Source organism: Rutilus rutilus, assembly GCF_951802725.1.
Source record: "Rutilus rutilus genome assembly, chromosome: 23".
Classification (NCBI taxonomy): domain Eukaryota; kingdom Metazoa; phylum Chordata; class Actinopteri; order Cypriniformes; family Leuciscidae; genus Rutilus; species Rutilus rutilus.
The window spans coordinates 25,004,997-25,027,539 of NC_140233.1; the positions used below are offsets into that span (position 1 = coordinate 25,004,997).

The window sequence follows — 22,543 nt, forward strand, 5'->3', positions numbered from 1 at the left end:
AATCATCTAAACATTAAAAGTAAGAGTATAGAGTACTGAAATGGTTTTGTTATTAACAAGATGGTATGTTTTTCCAGCCTAGGAAAGGCATAGAGTGAAACAACAGATTCTAATCTATTCTTAATGGTTTCTCTCCTTATTTGAGTAAAAATACCTAAATAACAACAACATAAATATACCTGAGAAGCAAAATAGCGAAAGAGTTAGATGTATTATTTGTATTTACATCTTGTATATACACTTGTATTATTTTATTTCTTATTTTCTAACAGCATTTTCCCCAGGATGGCTGAAAAGTTCTTCACCAACAGTGAAAAAAAAAAAAAAGAAGAAGAAAGGAGAATATCAATTTCAATCCCTTGTCAATAATTTTAAGCAATTAATTCTGAAATCACATATTCTGTAAGAATAAGAAAATATGCCTGCAAGTAACAATATCATTTCAGACTAAAGACCAAAATTGTGAGGAGTTAGAAACCATTTAAATGTATTTACAGCAGTGAGGCGTACAGAGCCTGTAGAAACTGTTATGTGTTTGGAGAGACATCACAGGTGAAGGACATCATACAAAAGAGAGGAGAGATTCTGTACATGTATCAACATAGGACATTTGCAAATGAACCCAGTAGCAAATTATAGGGCTTTCAAACAGTTTTCTGCAGGAGAAATAACATGCCTAACCAAAAAGTGAGCAATACCCAGTGTCACATAAACTCATGACACATACAAATACAATCCCCATCGAAATAAATGAGTAATTTCGTAATTTTTGCTACGACTACAAGCCTGGAAACTGGACTTTAGGTGAAGAGCTGCCAAATTACAGTAATAGAAAATTCAAAGAGGTCCAGAAGCTTTGCTTGTGAAGGAAGATTTGTCAGTCCATTCTGCCATGTCAATTGGATCAAATTGTGGGAAAACAACAAAAAACACTCTTTGTCCCAGGTACGTAGCCCACTCTGTATATGAAAAAAGACAATATATGCACATAGATTTAGTTCATAAATACATTAATAATTGCATGGCAGTCATTAATACACAATTTAATGGAATAATTCACCCAAAAATGAAAAATTCTGTCACTATTTACATTCCATATGCCGTTGCAAACAATACGACTTGTGCAACATATTCCCAATATTCTGTTTTACATTTGTGTAAGAAACATATAAATATATATACATATATATTTTGCATGTTTTGCTTAAATGTTATAAATAAATTGCTTAAATTTAAATTATAATGCATTTTCATTTAATTGCAATTACCATGCAATCAGATGTCTGGAAACATTACATTAATTTCCCACTTAAGTATATAATTAAAGGTATGCTAAGCTGGACTTATTTATCACAAAGGTGCTAACAAAAAGCTATCATGTGACTTCAGAAGACTAGAAATATAGTGCATGAGTCATATGGACTACTTTATAACTACGGTGGCTGAGAGAGCTCTATGCACTGCAACTGAAGAAAACTCATGCAAGTAGAAAAACACCAGCAAATTATGAACACATCTTCATCAGTTTGACACACATGTGCTGCAAATACTCACAACACAATCAAATACAAAAATGTGCTGCAAATACAATGCACATATGATCAGGATGTTAAAATAAACAAAAAAACAGGTCATCGACCTTTCAAAAAACAGGTCATTTCAGGTCATCGACAACACCACTGGTAACACTTTATTTTATGGTCCAATTCTCACAATGAACTATTTGCTTTTTATCATGCATATTACTAATATTGGCTGTTCACTAGTACTTATAAAGCACATATTAATGCCTTATTCTGCATGACCATATTCTATTAACTATTAATAAACAGTAATTAGAAGTTTGTTCAGGCAAAAGTCATAGTTTATTGTTAGTTAATAGTGACAATTGGACCCTAAACTAAAGTGTGACCACACCGCTGATGAACACTGAACAATATTGTGTTGTGAATATTTGCAGCGAGTTTCTGTATTTGGTTGTGTTGTGAGTATTTGCCTCATGTTTCTGTATTTGGTTGTGTTGTGAGTATTTGCCTCATGTTTCTGTATTTGGTTGTGTTGTGAGTATTTGCAGTGCGTTTCTGTATATGGCTGTGTTGTGAGTATTTGCCTCATGTTTCTGTATTTGGTTGTGTTGTGAGTATTTGCCTCATGTTTCTGTATTTGGTTGTGTTGTGAGTATTTGCAGTGCGTTTCTGTATATGGCTGTGTTGTGAGTATTTGCCTCATGTTTCTGTATTTGGTTGTGTTGTGAGTATTTGCCTCATATGGGGTGGTGTGGCGCAATGGATAAGACACATGCCTTTGGTGTGAGAGACCCGGGTTCGAATCCACTGTGAGACACCAATGTGTCCCTGAGCAAGACACTTAAACCCCTAGTTGCTCCAGAGGCGTGCAACCTCTGACATATATAGCAATTGTAAGTCGCTTTGGATAAAAGCGTCAGCTAAATGAATAAATGTAAATGTATTTGTAGTGCGTTTCTATATTTGGTTGTGTTGTGAGTATTTGCAGCGAGTTTCTGTATATGGCTGTGTTGTGAGTATTTGCAACATGTTTTTTGTATATGGTTGTGTTGTGAGTATTTGCAGTGCGTTTCTGTATATGGTTGTGTTGTGAGTATTTGCCTCATGTTTCTGTATTTGGTTGTGTTGTGAGTATTTGCAGTGTGTTTCTGTATATGGTTGTGTTGTGAGTATTTGCAGTGAGTTTCTGTATATGGTTGTGTTGTGAGTATTTGCCTCATGTTTCTATATTTGGATGTGTTGTGAGTATTTGCCTCATGTTTCTGTATATGGTTGTGTTGTGAGTATTTGCCTCATGTTTCTGTATTTGGTTGTGTTGTGAGTATTTGCAGCGAGTTTCTGTATTTGGATGTGTGTCCACTGCTGCTTTATAGAAAAGTGCAGCATGAACATGGAAAAAAGGTTTGGAATGGCAAGAGGCTGAGGAAATAATTATTTTAAATATGTACATTGAGAAGTTTTTTTTTTCACTGTTCCTATAGAGAACACAGAATATAAATTGCATATCCAGTCTCCTTACCAATGAAGTCATATATGCATTTTGGCTTGTTTTTCCAGTAAACTCCCAGGAAATAAACTGGTACTCCAGTTAGCATAATGACCAGCCCCACTCCACACACCAGCGGCTCTGAGTGCAAACTGAAGCCCAGTAGTAGAGCCCAGAAGAGCAGATAACACACCGGCACAAGGAGACTCACCTGACAAGAGAACAAACAAAGCTTTGATATTCACCCACTATAAACATGACCTGGCAGTGAATACTGTCTACTGTAGCGAACCAGGTGAACCTGCTGGATGCACTGTATAATTCACAGGCTGTCGAGGGTCGCCAGACTTAAAAGATGGGTGGCCAGGGTGATTTAAGGAAAATGGAGTTACATAAAAAAAAAAAAAAAAAAAATGTAAATCATAAAATCATACTCTATAGACCTATATAAAAAGAATAAATAGCCTACACTAAATATATTTGACTTAAATCATTAACAGATTAACAAAACGAAAGGAAAATAAAATTGTGCAACAGTAGACTATGCTGCTGAGTTTGGTTCATTTTTGCGAACAAACAAGTAGATGGAAAGGAAACCGAGACGACAGTTTGTTTGTTTTCTTTATTTTACAAACGCACAATGTTCTGTTTTATTGTGAGTGTACACAAATAAAAGTAAACACTTTTTGTTTGCATTTACATCTGCAAGATGTATTGAGTGTTTGCTCATCTGCAATACATCTCTGAGACGTCTCCTGTCTTTAAGATATTTATGGTTTAGAATGTATGTAAATCTGCTGTTTCTAAGATGTTTCTCAGATGTATTTACCCTGCAGATGTTTTCCAGATCTCTAGCAGACATCTTACAGACGTACCTGTGCTACCTGTGCCATTCAGTGTGTCACCGCTCCACTGTGGTGTTTTCAAGCACATTTTTGCGGATGTGAAGAGGATGATTTTTTTCCGCCGATATTGAAACACGAGTGAAGCACAAAGCCTACATTAAATAAAAGTTTAGCATCCAAATACATTGCGAATATAGAAACATTTGAGCTCGAATGAGACAGTTAGGCTACGGACGTGAGCCCATACCGGTTACTTTCAATTCCGCTGTAATGATTTAGTTTTGGCTTATAGTTTATAGTTACTTACGCTATATGTTTTCATTCTTGTTCTGTTCTAAATACTAGTTAATTTAAAGGATTTGTTGTGGAGTGAGGGGAACTAAAATAGCCTATAGCTAAGTTCGTAGTGTTCATAATGTTTGTAGTAGGCCTACATTATAAAATTTAGCTTTATTTATTTACTGGTATTATATCTGAATGCAATAAAATGCCACTTATGTGACTTACCTGTTTTTTTCTCTCTCTCAAAAACAAGTAGAGTATTTTTTAAGGATGCAAGAAACGATAGTAGGCTATTACTTGGTTAAAAGTCTTGCTGTCGTTTAACGGTTAACCGGTTAATTAGCATCCCTGTATATATAGCTAGATCAAATTTGTGCAGAATCAACTTTGCGTTGCGATCGCGTCAAGGATCAACCAAGTGCACGTACATCATCAAAAACGGTTGTTAAAGTGATAATTCACCCAAAAATAAAAATTAGCATGTGATTCACTCACCCTGAAGCCATCCTAGGTGTGTATGACATTCTTCTTTCTGACGAATACAATCAGAGTTATATTAATAAATGCCCTGTCTCTTCCAAGCTTTATAATGGCTGGAGAAAATTTGAAGCTCAGAAAAGTGCATCCATCCATGATAAAAATACTCCACACGGCTCCTGGGGTTAATAAAGGCCTTCTGAATCGAAGCCATGGGCTTTTGTAAGAAAAATACCCATATTTATAACTTTATAATCTAAAATAACTAGCTTCCGCCACAAGAGTAACCGTGACGCATGTATGACGTAGGATGTTGGAGTGCCGTAACCTTAGACGCCTCTCGCGGTTTAAACAAATAGTGCTGTGCAACAAACTGAAGCTTCTCTTCTATTATATAGAAATCATCCGACATTTCTCTTCAAAATGGCTAATTTTCGCTTCAGCGTTCATCATTACGCTGTGCGTCGGGTCAGGGGTTAGTCTTCCACTGTAAATCGATGCGTACGGCCGTCTGTCGGAAGCTAGTGATTATAGTTTATAACGTTACTTAAATAACTTACACAAACACATGGCTTCGCTTCAGAAGGCCTTTATTAACCCCGGAGCCGTGTGGTGTATTTTTATCATGGATGGATGCACTTTTTTGGGCCTCACTCTTTTGGGCTCTCATTATAAAGCTTGAAATTTTTTTATATAACTCTGATTGTATTCGTCTGAAAGAAGAATGTCATACACACCTAGGATGGTAAATTACACCTATTAAATCATGGGCTAATTTTAATTTTTGGGTGAACTAACCCTTTAAAGGGATACTCCACTTTTTTCGGAAATAAGCTCATTTTACATCTCCCCCAGAGTTAAACAGTTGAGTTTTACCGTTTTAGAATCCATTCAGCCGAACTCCGGGTCTGACGGTACCACTTTTAACATAGCTTAGCATAGATCATTGATTCAGACGAGTCCAGTAGCATTTCTTTCAAAATGACCAAAGAGTTTCAATATTTTTCCTATTTAAAACTTGACTCTTCTGTAGTTAAACCGTGTACTAAGATCGACGGAAAATGAAAAGTTGCGATTTTCTAAGCCTATATGGCTAGGAACTACTCTCATTCCAGCGTAATAATCAAGGAACTGTGTGGCTGTACCATGGGTGCAGCAGGCGTAATGATATGACGCAGCGCCTGAAAATAGTCCCCAGCTCGGTAACTTCTTCCAACGTGACCGGGACTAAGTTTGTCTAACCTATTAGACCTATTTTCAGGCGCTGCGTCATATCACTACGCCTGCTGCACCCATGGTACAGCCGCACAGTTCCTTGATTATTACGCTGGAATGAGAGTAGTTCCTAGTCATATAGGCTTAGAAAATCGCAACTTTTCATTTTCCGTCGATCTTAGTACACGGTTTAACTACAGAAGAGTCAAGTTTTAAATAGGAAAAATATTGAAACTCTTTGGTCATTTTGAAAGAAATGCTACTGGACTCATCAGAATCAATGATCTGTGCTAAGCTATGCTAAAAGTGGTACCGTCAGACCCGGAGTTCGGCTGAATAGATTCTAAAACGGTAAAACTCAACTGTTTAACTCTGGGGGAGATGTAAAATGAGCATATTTCCGAAAAAAGTGGAGTATCCCTTTAAGAAAAGTGCTGAGCTGAATTTTTGTGCCATCTAGTGGTTTAAAGGAGAATAAAGTTAAATGCGCCTTTATCCGCGTTTTATACAAGTATTCTTATGCTTGGCTTGACTTGTTTGCGTGTAAATGGTTGTAGGCCTATTTATGGGTCGGATAAAAAAAAAAGGGTCGCTCTTAAAAATTTTTGAAAACCACTGGTGTAATGCACAATTTTACTTTACTATGTGGCATATAAGTACATGTTATGGATGTAGAATACACACAGGCTTTTTATACTATTTGTATATAATTGAATACCTTGATGGGCCTGTATAAGTTTGGCTTCTTCCATCTGTAGTAGAGCAGGCCAGCAATAGTGACTCCATAGGAGAGGTAGTTGATGAAAGACACATAGTTTATAAGGTTGTGAGTTTCTCCAATGCACAAGATTACGATTGTGGCAGTGCACTGAAAGAAAAAAAAAAAGAAAAAGGAAAAAGAGTTCATTCAAGTTAATGCAAACAAGCTAAAATAAGTTACATCCTGAGAAACAACATAATAGGCTGGTTGCTGTAACACAAACATATGAAAATCACATACACAGACAAGCAGAGCTGGGATCGGTGTGCAGTGCTTAAAGTGGATCATAGCAAGAAGACTGGGCAAATGTCCTTCCCGTGCCCCGGAAAAACACAACCTGAAACGCACACGTAAACAGTAAATGCATAACAAAGAATCACTGTCATAATCGGTACTGCTTTCCAGTAAAAATATTGAAATATTCTCAAAACTAGAATCAATTACTTGAAATGCAAAATTGCGTAAGATACTGCTTGCTTACAAAATGTAGTGACGTACATTCATTTTAGTGGCGTGTTACAACAACAACAACAATACTATAGCTGCAAGCTGCAATAAAGGGGCCAATCACAGAAAAGGCACAATGAGTTATGCAAGCATGTCTGGGAACATCAGACCAATGGCAACAATAAGTAACTAAAGATATTTTTAGATTATTTTAAGCAAAAACAGGTGAAATATAATAATTGATAATATGATTAAATTGCTTATCACTTTTGACCCCCTGGTATCAAACTGATGTGTCAGTGTGAGGTGACAAAGACACACACAAAGTTTGGTGTCAATATGGGAAAGCATTGCAGTGTTAGTGCCTCAGAATCAGCATGACATCACTCCATCAATTTCCTTGCGTTATTCAAGGTTGGTGAAGCTTTTAATAACTTTTGGCTGGCATGGTCTGAAGATGATGTGAAGATGTAAACTTAAAAAAATCATTACACATATGGAAACTTTCAGAGATTCGAAACGATATTCTATAATGCAAAATTCAAAATGGCCAATGCCCAAAATGGCTGATATGGGAAATTTGGGTATCATTTGACTCAGTATGCTGCACTGAATTAAAAGAGACCAGTTTTATCATTTTGAGCAAACCGTTCAGAAGTTTGTGTAGCAAATATGAGTAAAATAGCCAGATTTTCATATCTCCAGACAGGACTGCCACAGACTTCAATAGTGGAAGAAGGAAGAATAATAACGATTGCAATAGGTTCCTACGTACCTGTAATGCTAATAATAATAATAATAACATACAATTTAAAATAACTATTTGCCATGGAAGCTTGTTTCCGCCACGGAATAGAATAAAATAAAAAAAGTAATTGCAACTTTTTATCTCACCTTTTTTTTCTCACAATTGTGAGTTTACATCACAGAATTGCGTGATATAAACTCAGAATTGCATGATATAAACTTGCAATTGCGAGAAATGTTTATATTTTGCGATTCTGACTTAACGCAGTTCAGAGAAATAAAGTCAGAATTGCAAGATGTAAACTCGCAATTGTGAGATAAAAAGTCACAATTATCTTTTTAAATGTTTTATTCTGTGGTGGAAACAAGCTTTCATTGTTTTATATTATAATATAGAGGGAGACCCGGGATGGTTGTAACATGGGGAGAGTTGTAACACCATCAATTCCACCAATTAGGGATAAGATATGAGTCATGTGATCACTTCAGTATTTTCCTACTTCCTCCCCGATCCAGCATGGTGATTGTCAAGGCTGGAAACAGGCACATGCAGAATATATTGAGAAAAAGCTGATTTTGAGGTCAAAAAGTAAATTTTTTGACCACGACTATATTTTGTTTAGTATCTGTACTATTGCAGATAAAACTGTATGACTTATATTAGATTAAACAGTAGTTTCTTAGGTAATATGTGATGCATTTCCCCCCTGCTAATTTCCAACCACTTTGCTAATACAGCTAGCTAAACATTGGCTGACAGGGGTGGGATGTTGTAACACTTATTTAAAAAGTGTTACAACCATCCCCTTACTAAGAATATAACTAAGAATGTTCTTGATTTGAATGTTTTTAAAGAATAGCTATGGCATGGAAAAGAGAAAGACTGACAGAGGTGTCTCTGCCAGTGTTTTATATAAAGTGGTTTGCATGGAGCAATTTAACAACTCAAAGCCAAAGAAGGATTGGGTGAAATGCACCATATGCAGTTTCATCAAGCCTTCACTCCAGGGTTCCCAGCATCCTTCATCTGTCAGAACTGTGACTCTGATTAAGAATATACACACATAGACACACACGCACATTGACGTTATTTTTTGTTAGACTTAAAGATGTACAAAGATGTTCTTTAATCTGGTACATTGTAGTAGTGTTTACTAAGTATACCGTTAAGTAGGTTTGTTTAGTAGATTCATTTACACACACAGACATGTTTTTTTTTTGGGGGGGGGGGGGGGGTTAGACCTAAAGATGTACAAAGATATTAATTAATTAGGTACATTGTAGTAGCCTAGTGTTATTATTATTAAGTGTCCTGTTAAGTAAGTTTGTTCTAGTAGACAAATTTAAACATACACACACACACACACACACACACGCGAGTCAAACAGACATAGTCTGTTATTGAGAGAGAGAGACATTGTTCTTTTATGTCAATAAATCTGTTTTTGAACAATATCATATGGTATGGCATTCATTTTTACTTCTTTTGTCTATTGTTACAACTTACCCTGGTAGTGGGGTAGGCTGTAACAAAGGAACACATGCATTTGACATCAACTCACGAGGTCTGTGATATTCTTGTAGAGGGCTGAAGTGGTTCCATTTATAGTAAACAAATGTGGGTACTTTGTATAAAAGTTTGAGAACTCAAGCTAAAAAATTCAGCGAGTTACAGGTGCTGAAGCAAAAAGTGTTACAACCATCCCCGGTCTCCCCCTGTATTTAACATTTATTTTATTCCTGTGTCCAAAACAATTACATGTAAGTTACATTTTAAAATATTACAATTCTTTCACAATCTTTTTTTATTATTTTTTTTGCTGTCTTTTTGACAGCTGTGTATGTTTGTTTTTTCAACATTCAAAGAAGACTTTTGACCATTTTATCACAATAATCTATTTAATGTTCTGTGTTTCCTCAGGAGGTAAATGTAAAGGAGAAATGAAAAAGAAATACGCTCACCTGGAGGAGGTGAAGAGATAACCATTGATGCCGCCGAAAGTGGAGAGTGCCACAGAGATCGGCATGAGGGTGGAAAACATCCCGAGGAGTTTCTCACCGAAAGTCTGAGGCAAGCGAAACATAAACACATCATTAATACGTTTTTGCCAGCTTTATATCACATGTTCCGTCTGTGTTGTTTTTACACCTGCTTTACTAAAGTATTAAAATCAAGCAATGTACAAATGCAGCCACAGAATCTGTGTCAACCACATTTACACAGTGCAATTGCCAATCGTGTGGCGTTGTTTCTAAAAGAAATCTGACATATACTTTATTAAGCCTATACAGCATCACTCCACCACCATCCAGACACCTGAATCAACGGATATACAGTATAAATCCATCACTTGATCCATGGTTATTATCGATAACTGAATCGTTAGTAACTAGCATCGTTAGCCAACTATGGTCGCAAGTTCTGTCGTTATCAGCAGTTCAACAAGTCAGTGTTTCCCAAAACCATTTTTTATTATTTTAATTCATGTGCCCTTATAATTTTAAACAAAATAACTTTCTCTTCTCTTCTCTTCTCTTCTCTTCTCTTCTCTTCTCTTCTCTTCTCTTCTCTTCTCTTCTCTTCTCTTCTCTTCTCTTCTCTTCTCTTCTCTTCTCTTCTCTTCTCTTCTCTTCTCTTCTCTTCTCTTCTCTAGAATACGATATACGTCACAATAGGGAAGAAAAGCCCAGCGCAACTTCTGTTTCATGTCGACTGTAATGAAATTCTGGCTGCTTTCTGCAGACTGTAATACTTTTAATCCCATACATAAAAGTGACACAAATGTTTAGTGAATCCATCCTTGAGTGTTAGCAGAGTGTTAATAATCTAATAAGAATAAACCCGGCGAGTCAAAGGCCTGTACTTACAACAGCCACTGCGTTGGAGGACAGCAGCTCATCGGGAGACATGGAGGAAAAATATGCGATGTTTGTGAGAGTGTACACAAATGTCACCAGTGGAATGGAGATGTATATGGCTCGTGGCAGATTCCTGAGGTAAACAAACAAACAAACATATTATACCAATACAAATAATATTCACATTGGTATATCCAGCCACAGTGCATGTGTGGATAAAGATATTACGGAGTAGATCATAATTGTGGGTTCAAAAAGTGAACCAAAAATGTATTTAGCCCATTGACAGGAATCTGTTTAGGATTGTAATCTAAACAGTGCATGTCAATTTTGAAATAGCATATCATTAATGTGACTCAAATGAATTATCCTGATAATTATATCAGTTGAACGGCAGCAGTTTCCACAGAATGAGCCAGAATGATTGTTGCACAAGAGTTTGTGAGTCCAGGCATGTTTTAAAGTGGTGTCAAACTAACCTCCTGGGATCCACCACCTCCTCCGTAACGTAATTGAGGAAGTTCCAGCCGCTGAAGGCAAAGGAGGCATGAAGGAAAGCCAGGGCAATCTGCCCTATAGACGGGGCTTTATTAAACGTGAACGCCACCTGTGGGGTCAGGCTCTCATAGTTACCTGAGCAGACAGGGACAAACAGGGAAGAGAGATGACATTTCAAATGACTGAAAGGATTACTATCTATTGACAGACTGATATATCGGTATAACATAGTTTGCCTTGTCAAAAGTCTTGTCAATATATTTCCCAGGGGGTGTATCATTATTTTTAATTACATAATTATTCAACACCACTTTGTAGAGATCTGGTTTCATTTTGAGGATGTGTTTTTTAAAAGGGGTTAAAGAGGTCATAACATGGCATTAAAGGGTTCATGAAATGAGAAATCAAATTTGCCTTGTTCTTTTGATCTATAAGAGGTCTTTGTACCATTAAAACATCCTGCAAGTTTTACAGCTTAAAATGTCCTCCTCATTATAAACAAAGCATTTATTTAATCAAGCTCCAAAAACAGCTCGTTTTGATATTGGGTGATCTGTGATGTCACACGGGCAAAAACATCTGCATATGACTGCCTCCAAAGAAAGACATCGACCAATAGTTTTACACCATCGCACCACAGGCCCCGCCCACTAACATTCAGTCACTCAACGGCTGACATTTGTCTACACTGGATGTGAGTGTCACATCACGTCAAAAGCACATAGAAGCCATTATAATGACTGACGCTGTCTACACTGGATGCAGTATACAGATGTGTGTTCAGTTTCTGATGTGTTCCACGCGCTTGAGTCTGTCGCCAACAGGACAAATGGAAGCGCAAAGGAACGCGTCCTGTTTTAATAGCTCATTTGCATCTCTGTACAGACTCCAGAAGGATAATCCAGAGTCGGAAACAAGTACATCGTTTATTTTTAATGGCATCTTGGATCATGCCGGAGGATTATGTGTTTGTTCTGAAAATTTGACAGCAGATTGTTTTGTAATCGAGGCACAGTGTAATGGAGAGTTCACAAAGAAACTTTAGTTGAAGGATGAATCAGCCAACTGTATGGATCTGACAGCAGCTGCATCAAACCCGGTAAATTATTTCATAATGCTTTTCCTGTAAATTACACTTTTAAACGGATGTTTTCATGTTACATTCTGTTGTTGGATGTACCAATGAACACAAGAGTCTCCACAGACTCCCGGCATCTAAATCACTGAGGACACCGTGGTTGAAGTTGTTACTGGAGGATGGATCAGTACCAACTGTTCCTGATCCAGCTTATTGTCACCGGAGCGAGAGGGGAGAGCGCGCACTTTAATACAGTTCATAGGAGTTGTTTTACATATAAAGTTTACCAGTTTATTAAGCATCCCTGAAAAGGCATAAAGTCTCTATATATTTGTTTTCTGTTAGTAATGTATTGGAGAGAGACATAGTTTATGGATTTAATGCGCACTTCTTGTACTGTGTTTTATTCAGCTCTTACTGTGATTTTCTGAAGTGCAAAAATACCCTTCATGTTTTATGTGACGTACAATAAACTTCATAAAACTCGTTAGTAAAGTTTTGGCCATCATTTGGACGGGGTCTACACTGCTACAACAGGCTTGTACTAATAGTGGATTAAAGCAAGACGACAGCATAAGACATAACCATAATTCACACTCTGGGGGACATCAGAGACTTATTTTATATCTCTTAAAAAGGGGCATAATAGGCCCCCATTAAAGGAACCGCCTCTTAAAAATGGATAATTTCAGAAAGAGGGTCAGAATAAGAGTTGGAAATTATTGTTTTTCCGCATGTATATATATGTGTGTGTGTGTGTGTGTGTGTGTGCAAATTAACATTATAAGTGAACCTCAGGGAACATTAAAATAATGCAAAAATCCATGTCATGACCCCTTTAATGTTTTATTGATGTTTTAACTACTTATTTTTTCAAGTATATTAAATAATTATATATACATTTTTCGAATTAATGACACCATATTAACATATAGCTCTTTAGATATCCATGTGACATTCTCACCTCCAAAGATCTGCACCAAACCGACAGTAATGATGAGCCCTAGAGCTAGAAGCTTTCCTACTGTAAACGCGTCCTGGATCCGTGTGGCCAGACGCACGCTGTAGCAGTTCACCCATGTCAAAAACACTACAAATATTCACACAGACACAACACAAACATTTAAATGATGTCTTGATTGATTCACTTAATGTGTGACTTCAAATACAATGTTTAAAGTTTTCATGTAAAATGTTGCCATCAGAAAATACTTTTTTAGGATTAGCTTGTGGTACTTGACCAAAATGTGGGAATGCTCGAGGGGAAGTTGGACTAGTAATTCTATGGGCTCATCCATCAGTGTCACCGCTTACAGACTCTTTCATAATCACTTTCCCTCTACCAAGAGAAGTTTAAGCCCAATTGAAACAAATTACTTTCAATGAGAACAAAAAGGGGAGCAAAGAGCAGGTCTGTGAGGAGATGAAATGCCTTGCGTTTTCCTGCCGTTGTCTTGCTCTTGCCGTTTTGGTTTATTAAAGCCACACAACAGGCTTTAATAAAGAGAGCTAATGCAGCAATCACATGCTATAGACCCATGCCACCTCCAACACTGATCAGTCAAGTGCTTTTGGCACAAATCCAGGGTTGTAACTGTAACTGGGTCATTCTCAACCAGGGGTCGGGGCCCACTAGAGGGCCTCAGCAAACTTTCAAAGGAGTCTTAAGTTAAATAAGTATTAAAATCAGCTAAAACAAGATATATTCAATGAATAACCAGGGTTCCCACAGTCTTGAAAAACTAGAACGTCTAGATTTCTAGATCTGGAAAAATCATGTAAATTCATGAACTCTTAAAACTCCATGGGCTTTCCTGGCCACTTTATTAGCTACACCTTGCTAGTAGCATGCTGGACCCCCTTTGCTTTCAGAACTGCCTTAATTCTTTTTGGCAAAGATTCAACAAGGTGCTGGAAACAATCCTCAGAGATTTTGCTCCATATTATCATGATAGCATCACGCAGTTGCTGCAGATTTGTCGGATCTGAACATCCATGACGCAAATCTCCCGTTCCAGCACATCCCAAAGCTGCTCTATTGGATTGAGATCTGGTCACGGTGGAGGCCATTTGAGTTTAGTGAACTGATTTTCATGTTCAAGAAACCAGTTTGAGATGATTTGAGCTTCATGACATGTGCGTTCTCCAGCTGGAAGTGGCCATCAGAAGTCATGAGTACACTGTGGTCATAAAGGGATGGAAATGCTCAGGTAGGCTGTGGCATTTAAACAATGCTCAATTGGTACTAAAGGGCCCAGTGTGTGCCAAGAAAATAACCTACACACCATTATTCCACCAGCAGCCTGAACCGTTGCTACGAGGCAGGATGGATCCATGCTTCTGAATGGTGAAATCGAGACTCATCAAACCAGGCAAAGTTTTTCCAATCTTCTATTGCCCAAATTTGGTGAGCCCGTGTTTGAAAACAGTCATATTTGCAAAAAAAAAATTCGGTTGAACAGAAAAACATACTTCACGAAATTCTGCTTCAAATCGAGGTTAAATTCTGGTGAACCCTCAGGTTAACCAAAGCCATTTTAAAACTTAGCACAATTATATAAACTCCGTCATCAACAGCAGGCTGTTTCAAGAAATGAACCGAATAGATAAATAAAGAAGCAAGCACTCACATATGCAGATGGTGGACAGCATGCGTGTGGCTATGTATGGAGGAATGCAATGTGGAAAAACTGGCTGAAGCACATAGTTGGAGAAAGTAAGCGCTATGACTGCCAATGTGGTGGGATACATGATCAATACTGCACTCCATAATAGCAGAAACCTAGAGAGCAACACAACACATTCAGGATATGTGACGGACATTTGATTTTCATTCATTTTTCAAAAGATCACATATGAACCTGTCATACCCCATGAGACCGCCAAAAATCTCTGTGACGTAGGAATAGTCTCCCCCAGATTTGGGGATGGTGACCCCTAGCTCAGCGTAGCAAAGGGAACCCAGAGCAGCTATGCCTCCTCCTAACACCCACACCACCAGCGCCAACCCAACGGATCCGGAATGCTCCAGAACACCCTTAGGAGAGATGAAGATTCCTGAGCCAATAATGTTACCTGAGAAAACAAACAAATCACATGTAATTGTTATTTCCTGTCTACAGTGCGTGCAGAATTATTAGGCACGTTGATTTTCTGAGCATATATTTTTTTTCAGGCACATTTTACCAATTCCAAACCACATTAATCGTAATAACTTCTATTAATATTGTATTTAATCATTTATAAGTGATATATAATTGTTCATGAAGGCTGGAAATGAAAACCGCCTTATAGGTGTGCATAATTATTAGGCATGTTTTCTTTTACAGATAAAATAAGCCAAAAAAGAGATTTAACTCAGACTGAAAAGTCATAAATTATTAAATGGCCATGAGAAGGATGCAATACTAATGCAATACTAGAAATTGCAGTTAAGGCATGACCATTGGAAAGTGAAATACTCAGCAGGGTCAGACAAAAACAGTTGGAGAAGAAAAGACACATGTTAACTGCAAAATAATTAAGAATTAAGGTGAAGAATTAAGTGTGAAACCATCAGGAACCCTTAAGTCTCCAGCGCCACCATTTTCCAGAACTGCAACCTACCTGGAGTCTCCAGAAGTGCAAGGTGTCAGGATCTCAGAGACTTAGGTTAGGTAAAGAATCCTAATAAATGACCCCCCACTTAATAAGAATCACAAGCTGAAGTGTTGTGAAATAGATTGAGAGTGACTCTTGTGTATATATATATATATATATATATATATATATATATATATATACACACATACACACAACGACGAGGATTACCAACAATACTGGTTGACCAGCTATGAGCTGACCCTGACACACCGGGAGGAGAAATCAAGATCTACCACTTAGCCAAACCACGCCATCAATCAACACAGGATATTGGCCAAATCAAATGCATGAAGGAAGATGATCAACAGGTCCTCCAAAACCCACCCGTCATTCTACGATGCTGGAGCGAATACTTCTCAGGGATCTGCAACCACCAGTTGCCCACCCGCCGATTCAAAGCCAAGTCAAGTCATCTTCATTTATATAGCGCTTTTAACAAATAAATAGTTTCAAAGCAGCTTTACAGTAACAAACGGATAATTTAAAGGGGCTATATGTGTTTTTCTGAAATTTAAACTCGCGACTGACACCTGTGGCCAAAAAACAGAACTTCTCTTCCTTTCTGCTCGCTCTCGCAACGCGTGCTCGTACGTGCACACTTCACAAGTCATCTGCTGCAAGGAGGTCAACATTATGTTTACTGAGGTAAGAACAGTCAAATACATATATTGTTTGAGATAAGTGTTCTCACAATCCATTGCACTGCTTGCGAGTGTAGGCTACTTGCTGACTAGCGGTGGTGGCAGAGTGATCTGAAACGTTTAACATGAACGCGCTTGACGTCACATCCGCAGACAGCGTGGGAAAAATCCGACCCGACAGAAAATAGGAAAAATAGGATACCGGCTTATAGGTGCACCCACTGTGAGCGGACAAGGTGTCAGTATGCTCATCAGGAGATGTTTGAGTCATAAATGGTAAAATAAAAAGGCTATTGTTACGTTTATTTTGGGGAAAAAGTTGCATATAGCCCCTTTAAGGTAACATAGATTGTTTTGGCTTTATAGCAATTTGTGAATAAAGATATTTTCCAGCCAAAGTTAGTTTTGATTGATTCACTTCCGTCGCAAGGATCATTAGTTATTAAATTAGAGGCCGCTAAGACGACATCGTTCTCTCTACACAGACTTTAAACACGAACCTGTAAGAAACGCTGATGGCGCTCACGTGCGCATCAAGAATTAATTCTATAGTTATGCGCATTTGAATATATGTGCGCAGGTTTGTAATTCCCTACAAACCAAGCCTTACACTACTTGTCTGGCCTTAAAATTTTGATACAGAATTGTATCACTTTGGGGTAGATACGCGAAACCGAAATTATCCCGACAACGCTTTATCTGTAGAGTGGTAAAGGGATCCTCCAAAGGGATAGACTAGTTGGCACTTCAGCACTGCGTTGTCATCGGGTCCAGGCGAAGGTCCTTCGTCAGATCTGGATACGGCCTTGATCCGGCAGGCTGCGGGAAATCCTCGGGATAAACAAAGACACTAAAATTAGCGGCGATGCCATTCTTCTTATGATGTAACGAGTACATCAGGATTTATGGGAAGTGTTCCCAGTTCCGGCTGACCTAATCTATGCAGCCTAACATTGGATTATAGAAGTCTATAATGTATTATGTGAATGCTAGGTCAAAGAGATGTGTCTTTAATCTAGCTTTGAACTGACAGAGTGTGTCTGCTTCCCGGACAATGGTAGGAAGACTGTTCCAAAGTTTCGGTGCTAAATAGGAAAAGGATCTACCGCCAGCAGTGGATTTTGATATTCTAGGTATTATCAACTGGCCGGAATTTTGAGATCGCAGTAGACGTGAAGGACTATAATGTGTTAAGAGCTCGCTCAAGTACTGCGGAGCTAAACCATTTAGTGCTTTGTAAGTAATCAGCAATATTCTTAAATTTATACGATGTTTAATAGGGAGCCAGTGCAGTGTTGACAGAACCGGGCTAATATGGTCATACTTCCTGGTTCTGGTAAGAACTCGAGCTGCTGCGTTTTGGACCAGCTGTAGTTTGTTTATTAAGCGTGCAGGGCAACCACCCAGTAGAGCATTACAATAATCTAGCCTTGAGGTCATGAACGCATGAACTAATTGTTCCGCATTTGTCAATGAGAGCATATGGCGTAATTTAGATATATTATTAAGATGGAAAAATGCGGTTTTACAGATACTAGAAACGTGGCTTTCAAATGAAAGATTGGTATCAAAGAGCACACCCAGGTTCCTAACCGACAACGAAGACTTAACAGAGCAGCCATCAAGTGTTAGACAGTATTCTAGATTATTACGTGTGGAAGTTTTTTGTCCAATAATTAGAATCTCTGTTTTTTCAGAATTTAGAAGTAGGAAATTACTAGTCATCCAGTTTTTTATATCCGCTATGTATTCCGTTAATTTTGTGAATTGGTAAGTTTTGTCAGGGCGTGAAGAGAGCTGAGTATCATCAGCATAACAGTGAAAACTAATGCCATGCTTCATAATGATGTCTCCCAAGGGTAGCATGTACAGAGTGAACAGCAGCGGTCCTAGTACTGAGCCCTGTGGTACGTCATACTGAACTTGTGATCGATAAGACATCTCTTCATTTACTGCTACAAACTGATAACGGTCAGATAAGTATGATTTAAATCATGCTAGTGCAATTCCACTAATGCCAACATAATGTTCGAGTCTATTTAAAAGAATGTTGTGGTCAATGGTATCAAATGCAGCACTAAGATCGAGTAACACTAATAGAGAGACAACCACGATCGGATGATAAGAGCAAATCATTTGTGACTCTAATGAGAGCAGTCTCAGTACTATGGTACGGTCTAAATCCAGACTGAAAATCCTCACAGATATCATTTCTTTCTAGAAAGGAACATAGTTGTGAGGATACTGCCTTTTCTAGTATCTTTGACAGAAAAGGCAGATTCGAGATCGGCCTGTAATTGACTAATTTTGTATGATAAAGTTGTGTTTTTTTAACAAGCGGTTTAATCATAGCCAGCTTAAAGGTTTCTGGTACGTATCCTAGAGACAAAGACGAATTAATGATATTAAGAAGAGGACCTATGACATCTGGAAGCATCTCTTTCTCAGTTAGTCGGTACAGGGTCTAACATACATGTTGTCGATTTAGATGAATTAATGAGTTTGCAAAATTCTTCATGCCAAACCCATCCTTGGCCCCATTCCTGCCATCACCAGTGCAGAGGTAGCAGTCAAGATGAAAAATGGGAAAGCGATGGGCCCTGACGACATCCCAGTGTAATCCATGCCGCTCCTGGAAAGCCACTGTAAGAAGAAAAGCCTGTAAACATGGCATTCCTTGACCTGGAGAAGGTGACCAGAGTGCCCCACGACCTCATCTGGCACGCCCCTCGGGCTCAAGGTGTCCCTGAAGCCAACGTGACTTGGATAAAGCTCCTCTACAGCAGTGTCACCAGCACCATCCACTGCCCTGTTGGAACACTGCTGCCCTTACCAATTACCATTTGTGTCCACCAAGGCTCGGCCCTCTCACCACTCCTGTTTGTCCTGTGTATGGACCCAATCACCAAGGACTTGCAAGGGCCTCATTCACCATGGACACTCTATGCCGTCGACGTCTTCCTCACCAGCGAAAGGTGGAAGACATGCTTGGACGACCATGGCATGCAAATTAAACATAAAAAAGACAGAGCACCTGGGATGTGGCGCCCCAAACTGACATCAGCGTCAATGGCGACGAACTGAAGAAGGCCCTGGACAAATACATCGGATTCGTCATCACCAGTGACGGCAGCACCCTCTCTGACGCTAAAGCACGGGTTAACGTGGCATGGATGAAATGGCGCCAGCTCACTGGGATTCTCCACGACCGCCGGATGCCCAACCACCTCAAGGCCAAGATTTATAAGACCTGCCCTGTGGCCCTTTATGGCACAGAGTGCTGGCCAGCATCGGAGGAACACAAACAAGCTCTTTACATCATGGAGATGCGAATGTGTACTGGCTTAGAGCTAACACGACTGGATCACATAACAGACAAAGATGTCAGCTGGGTGTTGTCCCAAATTAGGAGAATATGTGCTAAGTGTGACTACAGTGGTACGGACACATCGTACGGAGCAACAAGGATTTAGTGGCCAGAAAGGCGCATGTGCCTAAGTCCCCAAGGATGCCCATCACGAGGACAACCAAAGATGCGGTGGCTTGATCGGTTGAAGGAAGACATGAAGATCGTCAATGCACGAATAGGAGTAACACTAGGATGGAGAAAATGAGTATCGTATGCTCAGGTAATGTTAATGGTATGACCTATTTCAGGGGTGGATAACATTATTATTTAAAATCGGTCAGACTAATGTATCTTCATATTTACAGGTAAAGCTTCATTTTGCATGAAGACTTACTATGACAATCCCCCACTACTTTCTATGCACAATAACATGCCTCCCAAAAGAGGTCAACATGTTTTTGTTTTTTTCCCAGTGGGAAGGTTCCCCGCCAATAACGGTGGAAAGAAATGCTCAACAACTTTTTGGCAAACAAATGTTGAGATTTGTCATTTTACAAAAATAAACCCAGTCTGAGAGATTTTCACTGGAGTAAAGACTAGCTCCAGCTTCCCTTTCATTATTGCATGCCTCCCAGTAATCCCAGTAAAAAAAAAAACTAAAAAAAACATTAAGATTATGTAACAAACCTGATATTTCCCCCCTTTATTATAACATTAAATTTGAAGTAGAACCCAATATTGTTCAAAAGCAACCAAAAATGCTTGCCTAGTCAACATCAGCACTAACCCTGCTGTAGTACCTGAGAGAGTTTTCATGGCAAGACAATGATCAGCCCCCCTTCACTAACCCGCTTCCTGGCAGCTCTTCTCTCAAGCACTCGTACAACGACATTACGTAACAGCAGGCATAAATAATTTACTGCTGCCCGTCAAAGCCCCGGATACCATCAGAAGCGGAGGGAACAATCTTTAGCTTTCATTCGGCGGCCCCTTTTAAGAGGGCAAACACCTCTGAGAGGCCTACATACGGTGGATGTTGGTTTAAGACTCAAGTAAAAGAATGGTTTAAAAGATCTGCAAACTTCAAGTGATTGTTGTTTAACACTCATTAATTGTTGAGATTCAGTGATTATATAGTTCTCTGAGATTTTTTAGACATTTAAAAAAAGAATGAAACAAACAACTAAGTCTGATTTATAACTACTTTAGTAACCTTACAATGTTCTTGAGTGATACTAATAAATCACAAAACAAAAACAAACAAAAAATATTAAATATACTGAAAATAAATTAGCATGCAATAGCCTATAGGATAATATAACTATCACAGTTACTGTTATTAAATAATTATGTAATCATTAATGAATCAATAAATAGCTATTAAATATGCATAATACATTAAAATAACACTAAATAAAATAATTAATTAAGCTACAGGTAAATCAATAAATCACAAATAGTTAATCTGACTATATGGTAATCTAACATGCATTTAAGAATGCTTTAAATAGTCTATATTGTGTTCTAGTTTGCATAAAAGACAAATATAACAGTCCACGACTAACAAGATGGCGAATATCTTGTCTTTTTTAGTCTCAATACATTTACATGTTAGAAAAATGAACCATCATCAAAAAGAAAACAAGTTGTAAACTTTCCGTACCAATGATGATCGCGCACGCGCTCAGAAGTCCAATCTCCTTCTTGAGTGTCACGCGCTCAGGGATGCTGGAGTCTCGTTTAAGCTCGCTATCTTTCATGATGCTCCTCTGAGCCTCCGTCCTTTTCCTCTCTACTCCATCCATTTCAGTGAGCGCACGAACAGAGAGCTGGGCTTCCTCTCTTCAACTCGCTCCAGAGGACTGAGAGGGACTGAGGGACGGTGTAAAGGCCGCGCAGGCGCCGCATCGCGCGCTGTCCGGGCAGAATGTTAACGAGCGCGCGGCATGACTGATTCACACACGCTGATGCAGACATGTTCTGACATTTTACAAAACCATCAATTACTATATGATATTTGCACTTACTTAAAAATAAAAAAGACACAAAGAATGGACTAATTTATTAATTTATATTCAATTTTTTTTTTTTTTTCTCTCAAAAGGGCAGCAGCAATTACTCAAACAGATATAACCCATAGGCTCACATACACAGTTTATGGCATGTTTACTAAAGAACACCAGCTGAAAGGAGAGTGGTACAGGGTGATCCCCACATCCACAGAGGTTTCCTCAAGCTCCCATTCATCCTGAAAGGATCCCCAGTGTGGAATTTAAGAAGTCAAGTCGTGAATTTGTGGCTGCAGCCTTTCTCTGCATGCAGAATAAAGGAGGCCAGTTTTCAGCTGATCTCCTAAGGAAAGCCGTTGAGAGTGAGCTGCTTTGTAGTCCAGCAGGAAGGCTGAAACTCTGCCAGCAGTGTGCGACGCTTAACAGAGGAAGTCGAGCAGAAAACCAATATATCACAGGAGCAACAGAGAGGAGAGGTGGACACAGGGAGAAGATGTACAGCAGACTATAGGCCTGCACTCAAACCAGGAGGAAACTCATCTCTCAATTCAATTCAAATTGGCCAAGTCTTTAACTCTTACATGTGCCAATGATTTTTGTTGTTGTTGTTGCAATTTCATACTGAAGCAAGGAAATCTGACGTTTCTGAGTTCAAATGGTCAACGACACCATTTTGTCAGTG

General features: G+C 38.7%; 1 protein-coding gene across 1 annotated transcript; it reads right to left on the reverse strand.

The window, feature by feature from the left end:
• Window positions 1-267: 267 nt before the first annotated feature.
• slc7a10b (solute carrier family 7 member 10b) lies at window positions 268-21,733 on the reverse strand. Its single transcript, XM_084396761.1, has 11 exons — window positions 21,516-21,733; window positions 15,091-15,295; window positions 14,851-15,002; window positions 13,185-13,310; window positions 11,124-11,277; window positions 10,654-10,777; window positions 9,748-9,851; window positions 6,832-6,928; window positions 6,550-6,699; window positions 3,046-3,223; window positions 268-959 (listed from the first exon to the last, which is right to left on the reverse strand). The coding sequence occupies exons 1-11, from the start codon at window positions 21,655-21,657 to the stop codon at window positions 838-840; spliced, it is 1,554 nt and encodes a 517-aa protein (XP_084252887.1). The 5' UTR covers window positions 21,658-21,733; the 3' UTR covers window positions 268-837.
• Between the last annotated feature and the right edge of the window lie 810 nt (window positions 21,734-22,543).

Excerpts from the sequence above, each read along its gene's own strand:
- slc7a10b (XM_084396761.1), bottom strand. The coding sequence starts at position 21,657 with ATGGATGGAGTAGAGAGGAAAAGGACGGAGGCTCAGAGGAGCATCATG. Across the intron at positions 15,003-15,090 it reads ATTTTTGGCGGTCTCATGGG|GTTTCTGCTATTATGGAGTG; the intron begins GTATGACAGGTT and ends GTTGCTCTCTAG. Across the intron at positions 6,929-9,747 it reads TATCTCTTCACCTCCTCCAG|GTTGTGTTTTTCCGGGGCAC; the intron begins GTGAGCGTATTT and ends TGTGCGTTTCAG.